This window comes from Zingiber officinale, chromosome 3A, assembly GCF_018446385.1.
Source record: "Zingiber officinale cultivar Zhangliang chromosome 3A, Zo_v1.1, whole genome shotgun sequence".
Taxonomy (NCBI): domain Eukaryota; kingdom Viridiplantae; phylum Streptophyta; class Magnoliopsida; order Zingiberales; family Zingiberaceae; genus Zingiber; species Zingiber officinale.
This window is the reverse complement of record NC_055990.1, coordinates 50,382,587-50,402,189: the sequence shown is the minus strand read 5'-3', so window position 1 is coordinate 50,402,189 and position 19,603 is coordinate 50,382,587. Positions and strand designations below refer to the sequence as shown.

Genomic DNA, 19,603 nt, shown 5'->3' with positions numbered 1-19,603 from the left:
ATGCCAGATCTCACGTACAAGAGGTGGCTGCCGCTCGGCCCAAGCCAAAGAGGAGGTGGACCCCTATGTTCTGCACCTTCCACCAGACGGATACACACAACACGAGGGATTGCCGAAGCATTCCCTTGTTGTCCAATCCCGTTCCCAGGAAAGCCGAACGACGGTCTCCTCCCATCGACAGGAGACATAGGACTCATGAAGCTGACCGGACCCACACCGAGAGGCGACATCAGCAGACACCCGATCGGCACCGATCTCCGAGGCAGGAGAATCGCCGGGCGTCCAGAGAACGGTCACGACCGTCTGCTCAGGAGGAGGAAAACCGGAACAATACTTCCCGGGGCGAGATCAACGTTATTGCCGGCGGACCGACCGGAGGAGACTCCAATCGAGCCAGAAAGGCGGGCGTCCGACAGCTGCAGATCCACGCGGTCGGCTGTAGTCAAGAACGGGCAAGTGGACCGGAAATCACTTTCGGACCCGGGGACTTAGAAGGAGTAGAAGTGCCCCACGACGACGCGCTGCTCGTTAAAGCGGTAATAGCAAATTACACCATTCACCGCATATTTGTTGACACAGGGAGCTCGGTCAACATCATATTCAAGAAGGCGTTCGACCAGCTGCAAATTGATCGAGCCGAGCTGCTGCCCATGACGACCCCGCTCTACGGGTTTACGGGCAACGAAGTTCAGCCGGTCGGACAAATCCGGCTGGCCACCTCGCTGGGAGAAGAGCCGCTCAGGAGGACCAGGACAATCAACTTCGTGGTGGTCGACTCTCCATCATCCTACAACGTCATTTTGGGACGACCGGCGAATTCCGAGCGGTTGTCTCAACCTTCCACCAAAAGATAAAGTTCCCAGTGGAAGATAAAGTAGGAGAAGTGCGGGGAGATCAGCTAGCAGCTCGGCGCTGCTATATAGAGATGATCCGAGCGGAGTCCTGTTCCGCCCGGAAGGCACCCCGAATCGAGGTACACGCCATAACTGAGAAACCTCCTGCTTTAATTTATGATGAAAAGGAGGAAGTCCAGATCCATCCAACCCGATCGGAGGCCACGACTTTTATCGCCTCTGATCTGGGGGAAGAACAGAAGGAGAAGCTGATTCAATGCCTCCAACGAAATCATGATGTCTTCGTCTGGTCGACACATGAGTTACCTGGAATTTCGCCGAGCCTGGCGCAGCATGAATTGCATGTCCGACCGGACGCTCGGCCGGTGAAGCAGAGAAAAAGGGATTTCAGCGCCGAGCAGAATACTATTATCCGGGCAGAAGTAGAAAAACTTCTGAAGGCCGGCCACATACGCGAGGTGCAGTTCCCAAGCTGGCTGGCCAACGTAGTCTTGGTCTCCAAGCCGGGCGGCAAGTGGAGGGTCTGCATCGACTTTCGAGACTTAAACAAAGCATGCCCCAAGGATTTTTATCCCCTGCCCCGGATAGATCAGCTGGTGGACTCTACGGCCGGCTGCGAATTAATTTGCATGCTTGACGCCTACCAAGGATATCATCAAGTCCCGCTCGCCCGGGAAGATCAAGAAAAAGTAAGCTTCGTAACGGCCGACGGCACATATTGCTACAATGTGATGCCGTTCGGATTGAAGAATGCCGGGGCCACCTATCAACGCTTGATGAACAAAGTGTTCAAGGAGCAGATCGGGCGGAATCTGGAAGTTTATGTGGACGACATTCTTATCAAATCCGTCCGAGCGGCCGATCTTTTCAAGGATATGGAAGAAACCTTCCGCACACTGCGCAAATATGGAGTCAAGCTAAATCCCCAGAAGTGCTTGTTCGGAGCTAAAGGAGGGCGTTTCTTGGGGTACATAGTGACCGAGCGGGGAATCGAAGCAAATCCCAGCAAGGTAAAAGCACTGCAAGACATGCCGCCCCCAAGAAATACAAGAGAAGTGCAAAGGTTGACCGGCCGGATAATTGCCCTAACCAGATTCATCGCCAAAACCGCCGACCGGAGCCTGCCATTCTTCAAGATCCTGCGCAAGGCTACTAAGTTCCAGTGGGATGAAGAGTGTGACCGAGCATTTGAAGAATTGAAGACATATCTAAATTCTCTGCCTGTGCTGGCCAAGCCGATCGGGGGTGAGTCACTGTATATGTATCTGTCGTCAACTGAGCATGCTGTAGGCTCAGCACTTGTGAGGGCGAGCGGCGAAGAGCAGCCGGTGTATTTTCTAAGCCACATTTTAAAAGATGCTGAATCTCGTTACACTGGGCTCGAGAAGTTGGCTTTAGCTTTGGTTTTAGCCGCTCGGCGCCTTCGACCGTATTTCTTGGCTCACACCATCATTGTCCGGACGAACAGTCCACTCGGAAGAGTGCTGTTGAATCCAGAAGCGTCCGGACGGCTTATCAAGTGGACGACAGAATTAAGTGAATTTGACATCCAATATCAGCCCCGCTCGGCGATTAAAGCCCAATCTTTGGCTGATTTTGTGACCGAAGTGCAAAGACCAGAGCCGGAAGCTATGTGGAGAATATATGTGGATGGATCCTCCACTCGGCTCGGAAGTGGGATCGGAATATTACTACTCTCACCTCAGGAAGAAAAGATGCACCTATCCGTCAGGCTAGACTACAAAGCTACTAACAATGAAGCAGAGTATGAGGCCCTCATAGCCGGATTGCAGGCAGCACGGCATGTGGGAGCCGGTCGGGTGGCACTCTATTCTGATTCACAGTTGGCCGCTCAGCAACTTTCCGGCACCATTGAAATCAACAGTGTTCGGCTCAAACTCTACGCTGAGGCTTTTGAAAAACTCAAAGCTGCTTTCCGAGAGGTGCTTATTCAAAAGATTCCCCGAACGGAGAACCAGGAGGCCGATGAGTTAGCCAAACTCGCGAGCTCAATAACGCCGGTCGCCGTTCAGCAACCAATTGAAAAAACGCTGCTGGTGGCGCATGTCGACTTGATGCAAGGCCTCGCGTTTTCAAATGACTGGAGGACACCTATTATAGAATTCCTCCGTTCGGGCACCACACCATCAGATGAATATGCAGCCCGGCTCCTCAGAAGAAGAGCCGGTCTAATCGGAGATCAACTTTACAAGAAAGCTTTCTCGCGCCCTTTGCTGAAATGTGTAAGCTCGGAGGACTCAGCTTACATCCTCCGGGAAGTACATCAAGGATCATGCGGAGGTCATCCGGGCGGACGCTCGTTGGCCAAGAAGATTCTCTTGGCCGGATACTTTTGGCCAACTTTACAAACAGATGCCGCTCGGACAGTATCTACATGCCTTTCGTGCCAGAAGTATCACAACTTCTCCCACCGACCGGCAGAGGAGATGAAGGCATCAACCATCTCATGTCCGTTCGATCAATGGGGAATGGATATTGTGGGCCCATTTCCGATGGCGACCGGGCAGAGAAAGTTTTTACTAGTGGCAGTAGACTATTTCTCCAAGTGGGTGGAGGCCGAGCCGTTGGCAAAGATCACTGAACAAATGGTTAAAAAATTCATCTGGCAACACATCATTTGTCGGTTCGGCATCCCTCGCCGACTAGTGTCCGACAACGGACGGCAGTTCACAGGGAAGATGTTAGAGGATTGGTGCAAAAGCTACGGCATTGAGCAACATTTCACGTCCGTGGCCTATCCTCAGAGCAACGGTCAAGCTGAAGTCGCCAACCGGGAAATTCTTCGTATTTTACGCGCTCGGCTCGACCATATGGGAGGAAGTTGGCCGGATGAAGTGCCGAGCGTCTTGTGGGCCATCCGAACGACGCCAAAAGAAGGGACAGGAGTCACACCGTTCCATTTGGTATATGGCGGTGAGGCTGTCATTCCGGTCGAAGTCGGCGTTGAGTCAGCCCGGATCCAGAGTTACGGTGATGACAACGCCGAACGAAGAAACATGGAGCTGGACTTGGTAGAAGAGGAGAGGGCAAAGGCGTCCGTTCGGCTGATGGCATATCGTCAGCGGATGAAACAAAACTACAACCGACGCGTCATTCCCAGATCATTCCAAGTCGGCGATCTTGTCTGGAAGAAAGTCAAGCCGGTCGGCGACGTCGGCAAGCTTGAAGCTCCGTGGGCAGGTCCCTTCAAAGTCATCGAAAAGCTCCGCTCGGGCGCGTATTATTTGGAAGACGAGGACGGACGGCAGCTAGATAGACCGTGGAGCGCGAACCACCTCCAGCCTTACCGGGCGGGGTGAAAGGTGTATCACTGTAAATCACCCTGTGTACTTCATTTTTTGACTAAATACTTGAAATGCAGAGAGGAAAAATCAAAAGAGCGAATATAAGGCATTATGATCGAAGGCCCCCGAGCTGCTCGGCCGGGAGGTTTATATCCGAACCGGGAGCTCAAACTCGAAGACCCCGAGCTGTTCGGCCGGGCTGCATGCTAGTGTGGCAGGAAGGAAAACCAAAACCCTGCACTGATCAGAGTGATAGAGGGAGGTTACTGCCTGGAGCGAAGGCCTGAGCCGCTCGGCCAGGTACATTTTAGCCAAGACTACCTCGGGGAGGATTATATCCGCGCCAAGCGCTCGACGACGAAGGCTCGAGCCGGTCGGCCGGGTATATAGTCTCACTTGGAAGCCGACGAGCCCCGTCGTTAAAAATCGAGAGCCGCGCCGACCGGCTATAAAAACCGCGCCGTCGAGCTCCGACGATAAATATCGAGAGACGAGCCGGCGTCTGTAAATAATCCGAGCGGACCCGCCGACGCGCTCCGTCGTTAAAAATCGAGAGCCGCTCTGAGCGGAAAACCGCCGAGCTCCGACGATAAATATCGAGAGACGAGCCGCGTCTTTAAATAATCCGAGCGGACGACGAGCTCCGTCTGTTAAAATCGAGAGCCGCGCCGACCGACTATAAAAACCGCGCCGTCGAGCTCCGCGTCTATAAACGCCTGAGCTGGAGGTCTTGCGAAAATCCAACGAAAACCCCTTTGGAGACGAGGATTTCTAGCTAAAATAGAAGCTAAAATAGAGAGGAACAGAAGATTATCTAATATGCAAGTCAAAAAAGTCATTACATAAGCCGGGCCGAACGGCGGGAATTCAAAAAAGCTTACAAAAACGCTCTTCACACATCAAAATCAAAAAGAGCGTCGGGAATGGCATCCATCACGCTCGCTAAGTCCTCGGGGGGGATGGTCAGCTCGGCAGACAGGTGACCTTTGGTCTTCAAGTAGCCCACCGCCGCCTTGATTGCCTCCTCGAACGTGAGGGATATCTTGTCGGTAAACTTCTCTCCGAAGCCTTCCGAGCGGAGGAACGCCTTCCTCACTTCCTCTGAGCGGGTCGACTCTCCCTCTTGATATTCCTTGAGCGCGGCATGGGCAGCGTCGCTAGCGGCTTGGAGATCCTTCAAGTCTCCATCGAATCTTTGGAGATCAGCCGAGCGGCTCTCTTTTTCGGTGGCCAGCAGAGCATCCAGGTCCTTAATGCGTTGCTCCAGCCCCCGGATCTCCACCTTCATGTGGTCCATATCATTGATGGCCTGTTGCTTCCGAGTGGTCGCCGTCTGGATCTCCTTGTCTCGTTGTTTAATCATTGTTTCAAGCCGAACGACCTTGCTCGCCAGATCAGCAGCTCGTTTCCGCTCAGCTTCTAGTGATTTTTTGGCCTTCTCCAGAGCGGCCGTCGACTGCCTGGCGTCCCCAGCTGTTTTTTGTTTCTTCAGTTCCTCCTCCAGCTCGGCCAATCGATCGCTAATGGCGATCTGCTCCACCCAGTTCTGCTAGCAAGCACGAGCAGGTTAAAAACTTCAAATAGGAGAGAAAAGAAGGGAAGGGGCCATACCCCGGTAGCTGATTGAAGATTGCTGTCGCCGAGCTGCCCGGGAGTCAATTTGGCTATACGACTCCGAGCATCTATCCAAGCTTGTGCGAGAGGACCCGTCAGGGTGATCATCTGCTCGGGAAATACCGGCCGATCGGCGGCAGCCATGTACGCCTCCGAAGGGAGGCGCAGGACGGTTTTAAGTAGATTCTGGCCGCTCGGCCCGCTCTGAGATGGCCCACCAGCAGAAGAGGAGGGTAGCTCGCCTAAACGCTTGAGACGTCGTCGAGTCCTCGAAGGGCTGGACGGCGGAACTTCCGAGCTGGCCCTCGGAGAATCCTGAGGGGTAGGGGTACTCTCGACGGAAACTGTTCCGGACAGCACCGGCGCACCTACACCCTGCTCAGGTTGTGGCTCATCAAGTGTAGAGGCAGGTGCGGATTCCGGTCGCCGGCGTTTCCGAGTGCGCAGCGGCGCATCATCGGCCGAACGGGCCTCCACTTCAGCTTCACTTCCATGTTCTATATTGCCCGTGGCCTCATCAGGAGGGGCAGGGGCGTCCGGGGCTTCTGGGACCGTTGGCGTCCCCTCACCTTCTTCGCCGGCCGGGTCAGCCGGAGCCAGGCCCCGTTCGGCGGCCTCCTTGCTCGTCACCGCCTCAATCTGAGCGGCTTTCAGTTTGAGCTTCTCGGTAGCTCTGGCTCTCCACATGACCTCAGCTGCAGAAGCAGAGAATAAATCAGTTAGAACAAAATAAAGGGGGAGATAGGGAAGCTTACTCATGCTACAAGGCAGATCGGCTGGTGCAGAAGACAAGCCGAATATATGCATTACTCCTGGGAGAAGCATCTTGTCAATGTGATAGCGCTGACCGACTAGCCGTTCGGCTGCATGGAGATAGTCTGCGTCACCTCTAAACTTGCCGAGTTCCGGTTGCGCAGGCATAGCTGTCTGCCACTTAGTGCGGAAAGTGGGCCGCTCGGGAAAACGAATATAGAAAAAATGCTCCTTCCAGTGTTTGTTGGAGCTCGGCATATTATCGAAAAGGACGAAGCCTATCCTAGATTGGAAAACAAAGGTACCCCACTCGGCTTGCTTGGGATAGTAGAAGTAGTGGAAGATTTTCGGGTTTAAGGGAATGCCGTTCAGTTTGAACAAAACTATCACTCCGCTCAGCAATCTAATAGAATTGGGAACTACTTGGCCGAGCGGAATGCGGAAATAGTTGCAAACTTCTAAGAAAAACTTGTGAGGAGGAAAACGTAGGCCGGCCAGGAATTGATCACGGAAGAAGACAACAGTGCCGGACGGAGGATCGTTAGGCCGATCGGAAGGCATGGCTAACACTATTTCGTGGTCGGTCGGTAGGTCATATGCTCGAATAAGGCGCAGGGCGTCTTCCTCGTCGAACCGACTTTCCATGTTCGAGTACCAAAGACCCGGAGCACCGCCGGTTGACTGCGAGGTACTGGTCATGATCGAAAGGCCAGAATGCGGGATAGAAGAGGATGGTTCAAGCAAAGGAAGAAAACCGACTGACGAGGATGATTAACAGAAAGAAGAACGCGTCTCGAGCGAGAAAAAGGATCTTACAATCGAGGGAGATGATCGGAAGTTGCCGTGTGATCGTCGGGAAGTCTGAGCACAAGGTCGCCGGCGAAAGGAGGAGCGACAGGAATCTGGAAATGAAGAAGATGAAATGCGGCGGAAACGAAGTCAAGGGCTTTATATCGCCGCCCGGAAGCGATCTCCACCGTCCGATCCAGGTCGTCGATATCGAGGTTGTCATCTGATTGTCCGTTTCAAACGGCGGCTGTCCCATCGGAAGTGACGCAACCGCCATACTCTGACAAATGCACGATCGCCACGTGTCAGCCGGTTACTAGCCGCATTTAATGAACTCCCCTTACCGTGCGCAGAGCACGTGATGGGAGGTGTGGGAGAACAACGGACGTCGATTCCAAGAAAATACAAGGCATGGACAAAGTATCGCCGAACGGACAGATATCGCCGCATGAATGAGCAGCCGTATGTCGCGCCGAGCGGCCTAATGCAATAATCATTGTTCGGCAGATCGGCAGTCCAGTCAGTCGGACTTTGCCTCCTTCGACTAGACTCGAGAGGAAGGCAAGTGATCCGGCGGTAAAAAGCCGGAACCCCACAAGGAGTCAACGCTGAGGGGAGGTCAAAGGGTCCAGTGGCTCACCCGAAAGGGGCGAGCCGACCAGACTCGGAAAAAAGGGAAATCTGATAGTAAAAAGACACCCTGGTAGGGACCAGGGTTCCGACGCTCAAATGAAGCAGTGCACAATGACCGAGCGGAAGGAAGCACCCCCCGGACGACGCAAAGAATCAGGGCCGTCCGGACGACTTTCACCGCGTCCGGACTTTCACCGCCCGCCCGGTGGGCCGGGCTCCCCAGACAGGTGGTGGGTAAAAGATGGGAACATTTTCTGACAGCCGTCAAGTCGTATGGCTATGCCATACCTCTAGCCTGACAACGGGGGTCCTGCCGTCCCATCAAAGAACATTCTCTCACTGTAGCAGTATGGGATCAGGTAAGCTCTCTGACAAGTGCATACCGTGGTATGGGTTGCTGACACGTACGCATCTCGATGGGCGTGCATCAATTCTTTCTCCGTCCTATATAAAGAGGCTATTACTTCGCCAAAGGTACGCATGATACAGATTTGGCAGCCACTTTCTCCATAGCCTACCTGACTTGAGCGTCGGAGGACCGTCGCCGGGAACCTCTCCCGGCCCGGTTTGTTGCAGGTTCGCCGGAGCACTCGAAGATCCAGCAGAGAGCGCCACGTGCCCAGCGTCCGCTGACTCTTGGTTCGGACAGGATCAGGTTGGATTTGGGATTTCTAATCCAACTCATTAATGAGGATTATTTATAGATGTAATTGGGAGAAAATTAGATAAAAGTTTTATTATTTGGTTGATTGAATTTTTGAAAACCTAATCTTCCTCTCCCTCTCCCCTCTCTTTGCCGCCACCCACAACAAGGAGAAATCCTTCTCCTTGTTGTCGTGACCACCAGGCAAGGAAGAGACATCTTCCTTGTTTGCTTCTTCTTTCTCTTGATCCCTTTTCTTCGCTTGTGGCTAGTAACTTCCAAAGGAGAAGCTTATACTCACGGAGTTGTCTTGAAGAGCTCGAAGTGGATACGAATAGAGGCGAGGTTTGACAACGTCGCTACAGTTGATGCTCTTCTTGTTATAGGTCATCCCTAAGATATACCTAGCGTAAATTTACTTTTCGTAAATTTTTAATTATGTGATCATGTTTGTCATGTTGTATCCTTGTATGCATGTGGTGTGTGTGATGTAATAATTAAGAATTATTATTATTTTATTTTTCATTGTCATGTTTACAAAACATGTTATAGCACGCATCCACATCGGGTATATCCCAACAGATATAGGGTCAAAGGTCAAGATAATCTAATAATCAAAATTAAGGTGAGATGGTGCTCAAAGTCAGGATATGCATGGTAAAATGCGAACTACCTCTCATGGGCAAGATCCCATCACAAACTTGGGTGGACCAACAGTCGACCGAGTCTAGGGGCGCAGTTCTTTCTTAATGACATGGCTCCCAATCTACTCTCAGTCGGCTCTAGTGCCCATCGAACACCCAGGGCTCAACTCCCCACTTCTCAGTACTCCTAGGAATGGTTCCTAGTCTAATCTCGGTCGGCCCTAGCACCGGTCAGACACCCATGGCTTAGCTCCCCACTTCTCAGTTCTCATGGGCATGACTCCCAGTCTACTCCTGATCGGCCCTAGCGCCAGTTGGACCCCTAGGGCTCAGCTCCCCACTTCTCAATACTCTTGGACATGACTCCCAGTCTACTCTCGGTCGGCCCTAGTGCTGGTCAGACACCCAGGGATCAACTCCCCACTTCTCAGTTCTCATGGACATGACTCCCAGTCTACTCTCGGTTGGCCCTAACATCATTGAGACCCCCAAGACTAAGCTCTCCACTTATCGGTACTTTTGGACATGGCTCCCAATCTACTCCCAGTCGGCCTTAGCATTGGTCGGGCACCTAGGGATCAACTCTCCACTTCTCAGTTCTCATGGGCTTAACTCCCAGTCTACTCCTGGTCGGCCTTAGCATCGGTCGGACTCCTAGGCATGGTTCCTTGTCTACTCCCAGTTGGCCCTAGCGTCGATCGGGCATCCGGGACTTAGTTCCCCACTTCTTAGTTCTCATAGACATGACTCTCAATCTACTCCTGATCAACCTTAGAGTCGGTCGGACCCCCAAGGCTTAGCTCCCCACTTCTCAGTACACTTAGGCATAGCTCTAGTCTACTCTCGGTCAATCCTAGTGCTGGTCGGACACCCAGGGCTCGGCTCCCCACTTCTCAATTCTCATGGGCATGACTCTCAGTTTACTCCTGATCGACCCTAGTATCGGTCGGACCCTCAGGGCTCAGCTCCCGACTTCTTAATACTTAATGGGCATGACTCCCAATCTACTCCCGGTTGCCCCCATCGCCGATCTAACCATCGCTAGGAGACAACACTATCAGGTAATCACAATCACTTATATGATAATAATGGTTATTCATCAAGGAATATTCTGATGCTGTGTCACATGCATATCACGGAACCTTCCTCTACTCAATGAGAGTTCATCGTACATCTTTCATCACTCGATATACTTTGACACCAGATATTCTCTGACGTCTTATTATTCCGGAGGTTATGAGAGGTGGTATAAAAGAGGGGGTCCTTTCCGTTGGCAAGATACACATGCATCCATTATAGTTCTACTTTTTCCTGCACTTTTTGTTCGATACTTCTTTTGACTTGAGTATTAGAATGCCTGCGCCAGGGATCCTTTCCTTGGTACATACTCTGACACAAGACATTCTCTAACGCCTCATTATTGCGGAAGTTATGAGAGACAGTATAAATGAGGGTCATCTCCGTTAGCAAGGTACACACGCATCCACTATAGTTCTACTTTTTCTTATACTTTTCGCACGATACTTCTTTTGACTTGAGTATTGGAGGGTTTGCACCAGGGATCCCTTCCCTGGTTCTTACCCTAACACTCTCGTGTGATCTTTCTGTGGTATGCGCAGACTTGTGAGTACCATTTTCGACAGTAGTTCCTTGCCCCGCGCGAAGATTCGAAGTCTACAACTCATCTTCGAGTTTTGGACCTCATTCCTCCCATTGTCAACATCCTTTCCCTCGTCATCGGTTCCTCCATCTGACTCAACTTCCGGATTGGATCAAGTATCATGCCTGCCTTCCGGATAATGAGGCAGAGTTTTTTTTTTTTTAATTTCTCAAGTATTTAAGATATTTAAGGATTGAGTTTTAGTTTTGATGAATTAACACATGAATTTCTCTTAATTGACAGTTGACCTAATTAAGAACACTGGGTTGATAGGTCATCCGATGTGAGCACTTCTAGATTTACTTTAGTGGTCGATGGAAAATTTTCGTGGAGCCTAGTTAGTCTTCTCCATAATTAGTCGGCAAAAGTCACTACAAGAAAACAGGGCTTCATAAACCAATTTTTAAAACGGAATTACAATCCGTTTTAAATTTTAGTAAATCAAAAATAGATTTACTACGGAATTATTATTCTAGTGCATTTAAATGAAATAAAAAATATATAAAAATATTTAAGACAGAATTTAAAACGAACTAACAATAAATTTATAAAATAAATTTTTATAAACAAAAATAAATACATATTTAAAATTGAATCTAATACGAAATTTTATTTGTCACAAATTCTGTTTATATAATTTTAAACAGAAATAAATTTGGTTTTTAATTTATATAATTTATAAAGAAAATTATTATTATTATTATTTTATTTTATTTTATCTTATTTTAATAAATTAAAACCCTAACACTAAATCCTTCTTTTGTTTTCATTTTCATTTATCTCGCCACTTCGTGTATCTCGTCGACTTCTTCTATTGTGTATCTTCCCGACTTCATGTGTCTCGTCGACTTCTGCTACTCTCTCTTAGAAGAAAATCCCTAATTTCTTCTTCTTCCTCTTGCTGTGACTGCCATGTTGCACGCCCTTGCTCCTGTCGGTGTCCACTGCCACATATGCGTGTGCGACCAGATAATCTCTTGAGGCAACAGTCACCTTGGACGCGCGAGCGACCGACCACCTCCTTGGCAATGTGCCCGACCAAATGGTGCGGCGGTCGCTACATGGGGCATTGCCTCGACATCCCTACCTTGGCTGTGGCTGCCTTGCCTTTGCCGTGGCCGCCAACAACATCCCTTCCTTTCGCAGCTTCTACCCTTCATTGGCCACGGTGGTTGCTATTTGGGTCGCTGCCACGGAATTCTGCCATGGTCGTGGCTGCTAGCAGCAACCCTGCCTTTGGCAGCCGCTGCACTTCCTTGGCCGTGGTTATCTGTCATATCTGTCACAACAAGCATTGCTTCTGAAAGGGGTGAAAGTAATGTAGAAACAGTTGGTTACCAGATTCCTTTAGAAGCAAAAATCTTCTATGCAAAACATGTCTACTGTTTGTACAACGAGAGTCTTACTCCGAAGGCTGGCACTTCCTATCAATCATAAATGGATTCTTATCTTATATCTAGAATTTATTTTCATTTTAAGCTTCCAAGCATGTTCTACAGTTAAGTAAATATTTCAGTAGCCTTGCAAGTTCTCACTTTAGAAATTCATTTAATTGTCAAAAGTAAAACATTTATCAAAATAATTTAGATGACTAACCCAATATCAGATTCTACATATTCTTCTTAATATAGTTTATTTGACCAATACCAATATTGCAGAACGTACATATGAGTACTATCTATTTATCTAGCTTTGTGTCAACATGTGGGAAATGTTGTTTTACAAACTGCATTATGCCTGCCATCATATAGAGAAGTTTTTTCATGTTTTCTTCAATTGGTGTTATCGTGTTACATATCAAAATGTGATAGATGGAAACCAATGTAGAATTTTATTTTACAGTTTTTGTACGGATTTGAATTTTTATAAAATTCTGTGGTTGGTTTAGTTGATATGAAAAATGCTAATATCTAGAATGGCAAATAATATTTTTTTAGTTTTAGATGGAGTTAGAAAGCTTTCAAAGAACAAGCGATTTAGGCAATTCATTCTTGTTTTGCCATCTAGATATCTCAAGTCTCAAATTTCCATTTGAAATCTACTATATCGCAATGTATTTATTAAATCAGGACAAATTTTGGAGAGTTAAGCAAGAGCCTGATGGAGCTTTGGAGGTTAGTTTTTGTTGTATGATAACTTTAAGAATGTAGATCTTCGTCAAAATTACCTACTAGCATGTAAGTTTTGGTTTTTTCTTTTTTACATTGTCTATGTATTTTGCTTCTTGGTCTTTGACATGAAAACATGTGGTTTACATAGAACATGATTCTCCAAGTAGATTGCATTAAGTATGTTTGCTGCAAGTCTCTTTTGCTGAATTTTATTTGATGTTAACTGTAGAAATTTTTTGTTAGCTGTTTACGCCAGGATAGTTCTACAAAAATTGTGTTTGCTGAATTTTATTTGTTAAGTACTGCAGTTCTCTTTTACTGAATTTTATTTAGTGTTTACTATAGGAATTGTTTTTTGTTGTTTACTGTAGGAAAATCCTACAAGAATTTTTGTTTGTTGAATTTTGTTTGTTGTTTACTGCAATTCTCTTTTGCTAAAGTCTTTTATTGAATTTTTTATTTATGTGATGCAGATGTCAAAAAGAGGGACAAAGGATATTGGTTCCAACAAAGGAATATAAGGGGGAGAAGACGACAGAGATGATAATCTCTTACAATACAAGATGAGTATGTATATTTAATTCTTATTAATGGTATTCAATTTGAAGAAACCATTGAGTGACATAATATTTACTTTAATGATGATGTATGTAGGCAACATGATACCATGCTTGAACTTAACAATATGCTAAATGAAACACAGGTACGCAAATTTTATCTTGATGATGTATATAGTAAATGACATACATTATATGTATTTATTTGTCTAGGATGTGGAGGGAAGATAAATTTTAGAAAATGAGATGATCAATGATGCTCGATACGAAGAAGGTAGTTCATCAGTAGTTTGACTATGATGAACTAATTAAGGGTGATGAACAAACTAAAATAAACGCGGCTATGAATAAGTTTAAATTTAATAAGTTTGGTGTCTAGTTTGTAATAAATTAATTTTCTTGTTATGATGTTTTTAATTTTGTTGTCTTTAGATTTGTTGACATTGAGGTTCCTCGTGAAATTACAAATGATATCAAAGAAAGACTAAAGGAACGTGAGCAATGTGGAAATAGGTGTCTAATGATATTAAGGATTTGCTTTGGGAAGATTTTAAGGTAAGTAATATATTTTAAATTCTAAAAAAATAATCTCATTTTGTATGAATTAATTCACTGTTAATATTATTTATAACCATTGATTATCTATTGGATTTGATGCAGTTGAGATATAAATGGGATAATTTTACTGATGGAGAAATGAATAAGGTAGGGAATGAAAATACAAGTGAAAGATACAGAGCAATAATTCATTTGGCTAAGAAAGCAGCAGCATCATTTGCATAAGAAGATTTAGGAAGGGAACTAAACATATTAGATATGACATATAGGGGACCTGAATGATTAGAGGCTAATATATTGAATGATTGTATATTTAAATTAAAGATGAAATTTATATATGAATTTATAAACATGATTGTAAATAGATTTATACATAGATTAAGATTATACTTATTATATAAATTGAGACAAAATAATATTAGATTTAAAACAAAATCTGAGACGAAATTTATATACAAATTTATAAACAAAATTGTAAACGGATTTATAAATAAATTAAAATTATATTTATTATATAATTTGAGACAAACTAATAACGAATTTAAAATGGAATTAGAGACATAATTTGTATTCAAAATTAATTTTATTTGGTCAAATTAAAAATAGATTTATAAATGATTTTTTAATTTGTTTATGAAATTAGAGACGAAATTGTTCCATTTCAAAATTAGCTACAGGACTTTCAATAACGAAATTTTAAGACGGAATATTTCGTTTCAAACATTCTTTAGAGACAGAAAAATAACTTTCAGAAATGATATTTTTCGTCTCTAAAATCCTGTTTTCTTGTAGTGAGTTGAATACTTGATGCCAATTATATATAAAAAAAAAATCATCCCTTAGATGATTTAAAATAAACTTATTTTTACAAGGAATCATAATGGATTTTCCCTTCCATGGATAACGAAACCACGCTATATAAAAATATAAGTAAAAAATCTCTTTTTTCATATATTGTTTATTGCGTAGTATAAATTATTTTTCTAATAATTTTATAAAAATATTTTTTTATCAAAAAAACATTTTCAAAATAGAAAAACTTAATATTCTAATTTGCAAATTTGATGGTTTATAATGATTAAATTCTTTCATTTTTATATAATAAGATAATTTATAATATAATTCGTAGTTATATTTCTTATTAAAATAAACTCTCGGATAAAATATCAATACTTTAGTTAAATATTTAGAAGCTCATAATAATTAGAAATTTTAAGTGAATCAATTTACGTTCAATTTTTTTTAATCAAAGTCCTACTTTAATGCCTAAAAATTCATAATAATTGAAATCCATATTTCTAAAATATAAATATATATATTTGTGCGTAAAAAATGGCACAAGTAGATGCAAATCGATTACAAAACATCATGCAAATTGTTTTTTTTACCATCAAAATAAGCATAAAATGAATCAATCTACTCCATTTCATTCCCTCCTTTATCTTTTCTAAGATAATTAAATCCAAGTCAATTAAAAATGAACAAGATCTAAAGTAGGATGAACTAGATCCCAAATTCCCTTTGTTAAACGTGTTATTGAAATAGTTTCAACGTCGTGCACGGCTAATAATGAAATAAAAATTATCTCTAAAGAACAATGATACGTATAAAAAAAAATTCAAAAAAATATTTAAAGATAGACATAAATTTATATTTCTTTGAGATTTTTTCATCAAGCATATTATTTAAAAAAAAAAAATACTAGGTTAGGAGGCTACAGCATAGCACAGTCTCTTAGGGTTAATTCGATCCTACCTGTACAGGCAGTGCCCCAACTTCTCACATTGGGATGATGAGACCCACACTTAAGTAGTGGGTCCCACCATCTCATTGTGAGAGGTTGGGGCACTGCCTGTACAGGCAGAGTGAAATTTACCGTCTCTTATATGTGAAGACAAAACTGACACAATTGGATACCACGAAGCTATTTTGAAAAACATGCTGAATAGATTCCTCCTTCCCTCCGCCATGGTAGGAGCCTCCACTCCTCCAACAAATTTATTAAACCAATATCTCCTAAATTTTGTTTCTTTTATAGTTGCCATGTTGTTCTTGAGTATTCAGACTCCTTAACCAATAGAATCCAAGGGTAGGGGTGATTGTCAAAGATCCACCTGTCCACCAAATTTTTTTACCATCTCATCAATTAGTCCGCCTCCTCATTGGTGACATCGACATCATGATCTTGATTAATTCTGATCCGCAGCATCCTCCTTAAAGGCAAACCCATGACAACTAGAAATCCTCTCTCTGAGCAGCTACCAAGTAACCAAAATGACAATCTGCACAGCTCTAGATGGGCCAAGTTGCAAGGAGCACTTCTACTACATCTTTGCAGTAGCTGTAGTTGGCTTCTTCTCATGTATTTGCTGTATGATCATAAAGCAAAGGTGCTTTCGGTCGAATCAAGCAGCATCTAGCAGACAGCCCAGGACAATTCCGCTTAGGGGTGAACCCCATACTGATCCAGAATCATTGAGCCAGCCTAGTCGAGGAGGTCTGGCATCTGCTGTAATCCGTTCTATGCCATCATTCCAGTACAATGAGCACATCAGAGATGAGTGCGGTAGGGAAATCAACGAGTGTGCCATATGCTTATTCCAGTTCCGGGAAGAGGAGTATCTTAGACGGCTACCTAATTGTGAACATGTGTTCCATGTCTCCTGCAGTGATACTTGGCTCCAAATGAATTCAACCTGCCCATTATGCAGAACAAATGTTTTATATGACGTTGAGTATGTTGCTTCTGTTACAATGACGACACAGATGGAACCAGAGAGATCTCTTGGTTACCACTCTTTAGATTTAGCTCGAACGTAAGAACAATCGAGCATCAAGGTTGGGAGCCAATTGATGGGCTTCTGTAGGTGATGGTTTTTGTCAACACATTGGCCTCACCTGTTGGAGCACCAGTGTATCAATCAAAAACAGAGACATCCAAGGAAGAAAAAAAATAGTTCATACTTTCTTAACAAGTCATTTCATCTTCAAGGTTAAGAACCAGAGGAATGAAATTACTTATTCTGCAATACATGATGCTAACATCACTGGATTTTTCAGAACCAAACTACTTAGGTAAGCAAGATTGATATAAACATACATATAAAAGAGTACAGGTTATATGTCAGATGAAACTCCAAACTAATAGTCAATTGGAGTGTTCACCACGGATCCAGATTCTCTAGAAACAAGAAGAGGACCAAATAAGTAGGAAAAGCTGGATAAATGCATAGCACAGACAAAATACTAGTTGTAGGAACATTAACTGACTGGTTTAGCACAATTTTAAAAATTGAATGTGTTGCTTTATGAAATAAACCAGTACTGTCTGTTGAGATGTTGGAGATGGCATGTTCAGTTAACCGAGGATGAGAAAGTTTTTGTATCTAACCAAGAATGTTGACAGAAATTCTTTTGTTTCCCTACTCTCTGATAAATGTCTTTGATAAATGACAGACTGCCTGTTAGGGGTGCTTGTGTAAGCTTCACCACGAAGAAAAGAAAGGAAGCATCATTCTAAAATTTTAAACCTCACTTTCCTTCTAGAGTTGACATGCATCTTCTAAATGAATCTCGAATATACGAGGAATGGTTGAACATAGTAATGAAAATCAAGAATGTACTTTGAAATTGGTAATTCAAAGGTGGCTTGCCTTTGTAGGAACTAACTTTTGTTTAATTCATTCTCATGGCAAACAGCACCATTCGGGCCTTGGTAAATCAAAGAACATTATTGTCTATTCTTCTTGCAGGGGTCTCCCCACTTGTTGATCAAAAAACCAAAGTATTTCATTGAACAGTTTAGCATAGTAAATTGATACGGATATAGGTTTAAGGGCAAAGGGGGAATTATGAGGAGAGGGAGGGGTATTTTTGTCAAGACACTGTTTAGGGCATTAAAGGGGGAGATGAGGCATTATTTGAGGAGGCTCTTCTGGATTTTTGCTCCGCCGCCAATAGGGGGAGCTTCTTCTCCCTCTCTCGCCACCACCTCCGACACCGGTAGCTCCTCTCTCCCTCACCTCGCTGGAAATCTAATACATAACCCTCTCCCGCTTCTCCTCCGTGTCTTGCTCCGCTGCCACAGCAGGTATTCCGCCACCGTGCCGCCTTCGTCGCCTTCGACGCCGGCGACATCTGAGGCTGGATCTTTTTGCTCCTCCGTCGCCGAGAGAGGGGGTTGTTCCCCTTCATCCCTGCCTCCGCCAAAACCTCGCGGACGCCGCCGCCGCTGTGGCCGATGGAAGGCCTCCGACATGGCCCATCATGTTGCCGACAGCCACATCTCCACTCCTCCTCTCTTCTCTCCTGCGAGCAGCGTTGCCTTGCTGCCCCATTTCCTTTACCCCTCCACACCAACACCATCGCGTCGCCTCCCTCGCCGCCTCCGGCGAAGCCACAACCATGCACGCTGTCACCAGGCATCGCTTCCCACGGGCGTCGCCTAGGCTCCTTTCCACACTGCGACTAGTGTTGTTCCTCCTCTCCGTTTGACCCGACAGCGACGACAATGGTTACAGCCGAGCCACCATCGTATCCAGCAGCCAACCTCTGCTCCTCGCCTCACCTCCTTCGCCGACAGCCTCCCTCTCCCTCCTTACTGGTGCCCTTCTCTCCATCAACCGTGACAGCACAAAACCTACCCCAAGCCGCAGCCAGGTCCCATCGTTGCAGACGGCCTCCGAGCCGCAGCCGTCACCCCCACCGTCGCACCTTCGATCCGCACGGTCATACATTGCCTACGCTGATTCGGTATCCGATCCATGTTGACGTATGTTTTCAGCACTGATCAGACCCTCGGGCCACCGTTGTTTTGAGCCTGTGTCATGGTTGTGTTCCGGCCCTTGAGTCGTGGCTATGTTCCGGTCTTTGCATCGCCCGACCTGTGTGTTAGATCCTGGATTGTGTGCCCTATCTTGGCCTTCTTGCCGATATCTTGTTCCGTCCTTCGTGCCGCCATTGTATCCTGACCTACATGTCGATGTCTTATCTCGGCCTACGTGTCGATGTCTTATCTCGGGCTGCATGCCGATGTCATAGCTCGACCTGCGTGTCGATGTCGCATTCGATTTCGTGCCACCGCATCCGGTTTCGCGTCGTCAGATTCAGCTCTTCATCCGGCTCGGCGTCATCTGCTCTTTCGGGTCATGACAACTCGACCAGCATCTCATCCGAAGGTGCCCCTGGGCAGGGTACGTTTTTAGTACTCACTCTCCCTTCATTTGATTATTGAAGTACTAGTCTGTTACTTATATATTCGTTAGATCCGTCTCGAGTCTCAGGGTACCAGTGATTGGGCTGATCCGGTTGCTGGTTGTAGGTAGCGTTAAGCGTCGGAGGACTTCTGACGACTTGGTCAACATAGAAGTCATCTCAGCATACCCCCCTCCGGGACATCGTGATTCGGTCAACATTCCATCCACCTCACCCCGTGGTCCATCTAACTCAGATTCCGGACAGGATCAATATGGCGCCGTCTGTG

General features: G+C 45.5%; 1 protein-coding gene across 1 annotated transcript; it reads left to right on the top strand.

Annotated features, from left to right (window-relative positions):
* Positions 1-16,395: 16,395 nt before the first annotated feature.
* Positions 16,396-16,941, top strand: LOC122050413 (RING-H2 finger protein ATL32-like). Its single transcript, XM_042611317.1, has one exon. It carries the CDS (start codon positions 16,396-16,398, stop codon positions 16,939-16,941), a length of 546 nt encoding a protein of 181 aa, XP_042467251.1.
* The last annotated feature ends 2,662 nt before the right edge of the window (positions 16,942-19,603 follow it).